This window comes from Buteo buteo, chromosome 22 (genome assembly GCF_964188355.1).
Source record: "Buteo buteo chromosome 22, bButBut1.hap1.1, whole genome shotgun sequence".
NCBI lineage: Eukaryota > Metazoa > Chordata > Aves > Accipitriformes > Accipitridae > Buteo > Buteo buteo.
The window spans coordinates 17,424,732-17,431,573 of record NC_134192.1 but is presented as its reverse complement, the minus strand read 5'-3'; the positions used below and the strand labels follow the sequence as shown (position 1 = coordinate 17,431,573).

General features: G+C 60.5%; 1 protein-coding gene across 1 annotated transcript; it reads right to left on the bottom strand.

Moving 5' to 3' along the window:
* Positions 1 to 3,823: 3,823 nt before the first annotated feature.
* ZIC3 (Zic family member 3) lies at positions 3,824 to 6,422 on the bottom strand. Its single transcript, XM_075054191.1, has 3 exons — positions 5,355 to 6,422; positions 4,574 to 4,737; positions 3,824 to 4,066 (listed from the first exon to the last, which is right to left on the bottom strand). The coding sequence occupies exons 1-3, from the start codon at positions 6,403 to 6,405 to the stop codon at positions 3,884 to 3,886; spliced, it is 1,398 nt and encodes a 465-aa protein (XP_074910292.1). The 5' UTR covers positions 6,406 to 6,422; the 3' UTR covers positions 3,824 to 3,883.
* Positions 6,423 to 6,842: the final 420 nt, after the last annotated feature.

Here is a 6,842-nt window from a genome sequence, read left to right as displayed (position 1 = left end):
TTGAAAAAAACCCAATATTATTTTCATAGGATTACACCAGACAGAGACAGATATGCAAAAACAATGACACCAAAGGAATCAAAATATTCATGGCTCATAAAGCGTGGTAGAGAAGGAATGGCTCCAGCTGATCGCCTGCCTCTGCTTAGATTCTTTATAGCACAATGAATCAACATTACCCCTTTTAGAAAAACATCCCGAGTTCTGTTTATTTGGGGACAAATCCACCTAATCCCGCTCATACAAGCAAGCACAGCAACTTCAAGGGAGCTGCCAGTCTGGGAGGAGGACAGCAGAATACGGCCCCTTTTCGTGAACAGTCCCGGGACCCTTCTGGGGTGCGACACAAGACCCGTGATTAATGACATGCTAAAAGCTGAGCTAACATGGCACCTGCTCTGCCCGCGCTGTCCTGCCCCGGCCGGCTCTCTAAAGCTTTCGCCCGAGCCGCGAACGCAGGGAATGCCCGCAGGTCCCCGCTGCCAGGCTCTGGCGTTGAAAATCATGAGCTGTCTCACCCCGACTCACAAAACCAGCGGAAGAAATCTGGGAAAAAAAAAAAAAGGCAGGGTCTTTCCCGTTCTCCGCATCTCCCTGCAATGAGCAAGGGCGAAGAAACAGAGCCTTTTTGCTTCTTTTTTTACAGAAGAACCCTTCTTATTTGTCCATGAGAGCTGAGGACTCGGCAGCAGGGTGAGACAGCTCTTCCCTGCCCTTCAACCCCCAGGTCTCGGGGCCGGCAGCAGCCGGGGGGGGGGACAGAGGTGCTGCACAGACAGCAGCACCCCCCAGCGCAGCGTGCCGTGCTGGGGGGGAGACACACAACCCCTCCTGCCCCACCTCACGGTGCTGGGGCTCATCCCTGGGCGTTGCGAGGGTTTCACGACCAAACAGGTCCCCAATTTCGGCACCCGTTCCTCCATCCCAAACCACACACGCGCACACACCGGCTGCCCCTGCCTCATCCACGCACCATTTGGGGGGTGACGGGGGGGGGCTGCGGAGTGGCCAAGGGGGGTCTCTGACCTCAGCAGGGTGCAGACACCAGTTTGTACCCCCCTTCCCCATACTGGGCGCGAGAACCGGCTGGATGGGAAGGCCCCAGGGTGGGGGACGGGCTGGCTACCCAGGGGAAGCCAAATGATCCGGGATGCTGGTTTGAAGTCCTGGCTATAAAAATGGCTGGGGCTGTGCTTGCCAGCCCAAGGAAGCAACTGCGGGGGGGGGGGGGGGGGGGCAAGCAGGAGGACAGGCACACCAGCACGGCCGGAGGTCCCCGGGGACCAGCCGGAGCCGCTGTGGGGTCGGGAAGGGCCCCCGCACCCAGCCCCCCCCATGGGGATGCTCCCCCGGGACCCGGAGATGCTGCATCCTCCCGACGGGGCTCCCCAAGGCGGACAACCCCGGCCGCAGCAGAGCCCCCCGCTCTGTGCTGGCATTTTGGGGATCGACAGCAGCAGACGTCCCGGGGTGCTCCGCCGTCCAGCCCTACGCACCCGCGGAGCCCTGCGCACCCCACGCCTCCCCGGGTCCCAGCAAAGCAGTAACGAAACCGAGCCTACCGGCACATTTCCAAGCCTGGCGCGGTCCGGAGCGACGCAGACACGACCCAGGTGGGTGTCCCAGGAAAACCCGACGGCCCCGGGCATCTCCGCTCCTCCTCGCCCACCGGGGTGCCCGGGAAGGGCCGGGGTCGGCAGCACTCGGTGTCCAGCCCCCAGGCTCGGCTCTGCGCACAGCGAGAGAAAGACTTCACAGCATGAAAGAAGTGGACATCCATGTCTGGCCGGGGCACCTCGAAGGGAACTATTTTAAGGGACCAGCCTGGGCAGTGATGAGCTGCACCAGCCTTGGGGACTGTTGGTTTTGGTTTTTTTTTTATTCAGATGGGCAGCACAGAGGCTGCAATCCACCTCTCTCCCATATTTTCTGCCCGATGGACGTTTTTTTTTCTTTTTTTTTGGAAGGGAGGAGAGGCTAGATCCGTTTAAACTTCATTTTTAAAGCATGCAAGGTTTCCTTCGCGGGTTGCTCACCCGAGCGGACCCTGTGGCAGGCTGGAGGGGACGAGCCGCCCCATCCTCCCGCAGTGCCCCATGTCAAGTTCAAGATGGGCCCGTCTGGGGTCTCTCCCGGTCAGCGGAGGTACGGAGCCCGTGGTGCGGGTCCCTGCCTCCCCCGCCGGAGCTGGGGTTAGCGTGCCGTAATGTCCCTTCGCTCAAAAGATGCGGCTGCAGAGCCGCACGCCCGGGGTTGGCCGTGCTGGAGGGGGGGGCACCGGCCACGCTCCGCCGGGGCAGGAGGCCATCTGCATCCCTGCCGGAGCTCCGGCTGTCCCACCGGTCTCCAGGGGCACGGAGGTTTGCCGGGGGGGGGGGGGCAGAGAGGGGGGGGGTATTTGTGCTGTTTCCACCATCGGGGCTCCTGAGCAGCGCCGGAGGTGAAGTTTCTCGGGCGAGACGTCTCTGCTCAACCCCTTTTCTCTCCTGAGGACAGGGAGGCTTTTCCGCAGCCTAGTTAGAAATAAAGAAAAAAACAACAAAAAAAAAAACACCCCACCAAATCCCAAAAACCCAAACAGACGATAATGGAGAAAGTCCGGCGTGCCGCAAAATCACCCCGGGGTTCCCCCAGCAAGCAGCCCGGTGCTGCACGGCTTGTCCGGACCCCGCGATGCATGCAAGGGGCACCGGGCGCTGCGCAGCCCCGGTCCGGTACTCACCGTCGGGGCCTCCCCGTCGAGGCGGTTCCCGCCGCGCCCCGGGCTCCGTCCATCCGTCTGTCCGTCCGCTCGGGAGGGAGCGAAGCCGTTGGGCGGGGACAAAGGGACCGGAGGAAAAGGCAGCGGCGAGGAGAAGGGCTTCACCCGGCATCGCCAGCCCGAAAACAACGGCCCCGGTCCCGGCGGCAGCGCCGAACCGGGTCTGCCACGGCACCCGCCGCTGCCCCATCCCCCCGGCGGAGGTCAAAAACGGCTCTTTCCAAAACAATAAACTTTTAATGCTAAAGCAGTTATAACCAAAAGCTGTACAGAGTTGGATTTTTTTTTGTTGTTGTTTGTATTTTTTTTTTTTGTTAGAAAACAATTTTTTCTCCCCCATAAATATTGTTCAGTTCCCGGCACTTTGTATCAATAATTAAATTACGAACGATAAATATGGCATCATGGATATGTATTTACAAAAAAAGTTATTACAAAAAGGCAACTGTTATACTAAACGTCACAATCTGAGTAGAATAAACACCACATCCTCATCCTGAAAAATACTGACCGACCCCATCAGACGAGAATACATTCACAAGTGTAATGCTTGGAGAGAGAGAAGGAGAAAGAGGAGGAGAGCAGAGAAAGAAGCAGCAGGAGAGCTAGAGAGGAAAGTTCAAGACATAACAGGACTTTGGCACGGTTTAAGACTGTAAGTTTAAACAATCACCACTAAGGCGAAGGAGAATTTTCATCCTCATGTCAACATCCCACCGAAAGAAGGAAAAACAAAACAAATTAAAAATAAAAAAAAAAGTGGGGAATCGGAGGAAGAGGGACTGGGGCAGGGAGGAAAAAAAAAAAACATCAAAGAAACGACTGCAACTGCAAAAAATGACAAAAAAAAAAAAAAAAAGAAATCCAATCCTGAGAAAAGGACATGGCTAGTCCAGCGTCTGGGCTTGCAAAAAATAGTAATAATTATAATATAATAATAAAAGACCCCCCCCTCCGGATCCTGGCAGTTAACTAGGTGTAGCCCTATGCGGTCGTCGGTGTGGAAACTCCCTTTCCGTGGGAGCGAGCTGCAGTTGGTTTGGTGCGTCCTTTTTTTTTTTTTTTTTTTTTTTCTTGTTCCCAACACATTTGGTCCAGTCTCTGGCCGGGCAGCAGCTGCCTTCACACATACCACTCATTAAAATTGGGGGGCAGTCCAGGGTTGTGGCCGGGGTTACTCTGAAGGGCGGCCGGCGGCGTTTTAGTGGAGTCCTTACTGCCGGCGGAGCCCACCGCAGGGGGGGTGGAGGACTCGTACCCCGAACTGGCTGCAGGGGAAGAGTCCGACCCCTGGGATTCGTGCACCTAAAACCAAGAGGCAGAGATGGGAACGAGCTCGGGGGTCCCCGCCACCCCGCTGAGCCGGGTCGGGATGCTCCCCCAGGCAGGAGGGACACCGCGGTCCAAGCAGGCGGTTCGTGCCTTGCCCGGCCACCCCGAGCACCGGCGGCAAATGCCCGCCTCGGCTCCCGGCCACTTCGCTGCAGCATCCCGGTGTGGGGTGTGGGGGACTGCAGCCACAAGCCAGGTTGCATTTACACAGCCCCCCCGGCCCCAGCACCGAGCCACGCTCTGGAAACCGGGCAGCGCTCGCACCGGTGGGAGCACAAAAAGAAACTACGCCATTTCCCCGGGCTGTGCTCCAGCCACGGCCTAGACCCCGGGGAACCGCTCGGGCCGTGCCGGGAGCGTGGAGCGCTGCGGCAGGCACCGCTCAGCTCTGCCCTGGGCCGGGAAGACGAGCCCTGAGCACGCCAGCGACTGAGCATCCCTGCTCAGGGAGGAAAAGGGCTGGAGCGCAGGGGTGATTACCTTCATGTGTTTCCTAAGTGAGCTGGGGTGGGTGTAGGATTTGTCGCACACCTTGCAGATGTAGGGCTTGTCCGAGGTGTGGACGTGCATGTGTTTCTTCCTGTCGCTGCTGTTGGCGAAGCGCCTGTCGCAGCCCTCAAACTCGCACTTGAAGGGCTTCTCACCTGCGAAATTCAGAGAGGGTGAAGGAGGGCCGGTCCCCTCTCCATCCCCTGCCTCCTCCCAGGACAACCTCTGCCCTGCTCGCCCCACCTTGGGGATGGGATGCACGAGCACCACAGAAAATGAAGAAGGGGAAGACGGGCAGCGGGGTTTGTTAAGTGTCGCATAAATTCGGGTCAGCCTTTATTACTTTTAATTCACCTCCTGCCAGGCCCGCGCTGGGCTCCGGCAGGGACGGTGGCTGGGTGAGCCCAGGGAGGGAGAAGACCCGAGATAAATTCAGCGGCTCGGACAGTTTTACAAGACACACTCGAGGATACAAGCCAAAATAACGTTTGTTTCCTGCCTTCCCCCCTCCCTTCCCTCCACCGGCGCGGAGGGCCGAAGGGAAGCCGGGGCTGCAAATAAAAACACTTCGACAAATACATCGCTGATTTAATTAGGAGAGACGCCAATCGGGCCTAAAAATAAAATAAAAAGGAGCGGAAGTCACCGCAAACGAGATTTCAGCAGCGTCGCCGTGGCTCCCTCCGCGGCGGGCCGAGAGCGGCGGCACCGGGGGTGGCGGGTGCGTGGGTGTGCGTGGGGGTGTCTGCGGGGTGCGTGTCACGGGCCTTACCTGTGTGCGTCCGCTTGTGAATCTTGAGGTTTTCGGAGCGGGCAAAGATCTTGCCGCAGCCCGGGAAGGGGCAGGGGAAGGGCTTCTCCCCCGTGTGCACCCGAATGTGGTTGACCAGTTTGTATTTCGCCTTGAAGGACTTGCCTTCCCGCGGACACTCGTCCCAGTAGCAGATGTGGTTGTTCTGCTCGGGCCCCCCGACGTGCTCCATGGTGACGTGGGTCACCAGTTCGTGCATGGTGCTGAAAGTCCTGTCGCAGCTCTTCTTGGGCCGGCTGAGCTGGCTCTCGTCGAGCCACTTGCAGGACAATTCTTGCTTGATGGGCTGCCGCATGTACCGAAAGAAAGCCCCGGGGCCGTGGTGGTGATGGTGGTGGTGGTGGGCCGCCACGTTCATGCCCATATTCACGTTCATGTGGTTGTAGTTGTGGAACTGGGCACCGGCGTAAGGGTCCGTGCGGGGGCTGGAGACGGCCCGGTACGGGTCCGGTCGCCCGAAAAGGTCCCCGCGTAGCCCCAGGTGCATCTGCCCGTTGTCCACATGCCCGTTGGGGGACGTGTGGCTCGGGCTCTGCTCGTGGAGCCCCGGGAAAAGCAGGTAGCCCGGGGTATCCGGGATGCCACCGGGACCGTGCAAACCACCGGGAGAGCCGCCGAAAAGCCCGTGTTGCGCCGTACCGGAGGCGGCGTCCGCGATGCCGGAGCCGCGGTTGCGGAACAGAAAGTCGCGGGTGGAGTTGAAAGCGGCGGCCCCGCCGTAGGAGGGCACCTGGCCGGCGTGGTGGTGGTGATGGTGGTGGTGGCCCAAAGCGCTGGCGTAGCCCGGCGCCTGCGGCGTGAACGCCGAGCTCTGCCCGGCGGCGAGGTCGTGCGGGGCCGCGTTCAGCTTGAAAGCGGCGGCGGCGGCGTGCGAGGAGTCCCCGAAGGGGCCCAGCCCCATGCCGGCGGCAGCGGCAGCGTCGCGGCCCGGCATATCGTGGTGGCGGGGCGCCGCGAAGCCGCCCACCCCCAGCGCCGGGAACTGCGGCCCGCCGTCCAGCAGCATCGTCATGGGCGCGGGGGCCGTCGGAGCGGCTGCAGCCTGCCCTCCCCCCCGCCCCCCCCTTTCCTTCCCCCCCCCCCAAAAAAGTACAAAACCACCCCCCAAAAAAAGCACACCCCCACCCCCCGCGGGCAGGCGCGACCCCGGGGCCGCGGGCGGGCACCGAGGCGAGCACCAAAACAAACCAAAAAAAAAAACCAAAAAACAAAAAACCACCACCAAACCCAACCAGCCCCCAAAAAACCACCCGCCCCCCACCCACCCCCCTCCCTCCTTCCTTCTTCCTTCCCAGAGGCGCCCGCCCGCCCCCCCCCCGGGCCGGGCCGAGCAGGGCGAGGCGGCAGGGCGGCCGCGCTCCCGCTCGGCGCCGTCGGGGCACTGACGGGGCGCCCGCCCGCGCCTCGCACATAAAACCAACTCCGGGGCCAGGCCTCGCCGCCGCCAAT

What these genes read in the sequence shown, in the direction of transcription:
- ZIC3 (XM_075054191.1), bottom strand. Translation starts at nt 6,405, where the DNA reads ATGACGATGCTGCTGGACGGCGGGCCGCAGTTCCCGGCGCTGGGGGTG. An exon ending in TCACAAGCGGACGCACACAG is followed by an intron (nt 4,738 to 5,354) that starts GTAAGGCCCGTG and finishes TGAATTTCGCAG; the next exon opens with GTGAGAAGCCCTTCAAGTGC. An exon ending in CACTTAGGAAACACATGAAG is followed by an intron (nt 4,067 to 4,573) that starts GTAATCACCCCT and finishes TCTTGGTTTTAG; the next exon opens with GTGCACGAATCCCAGGGGTC.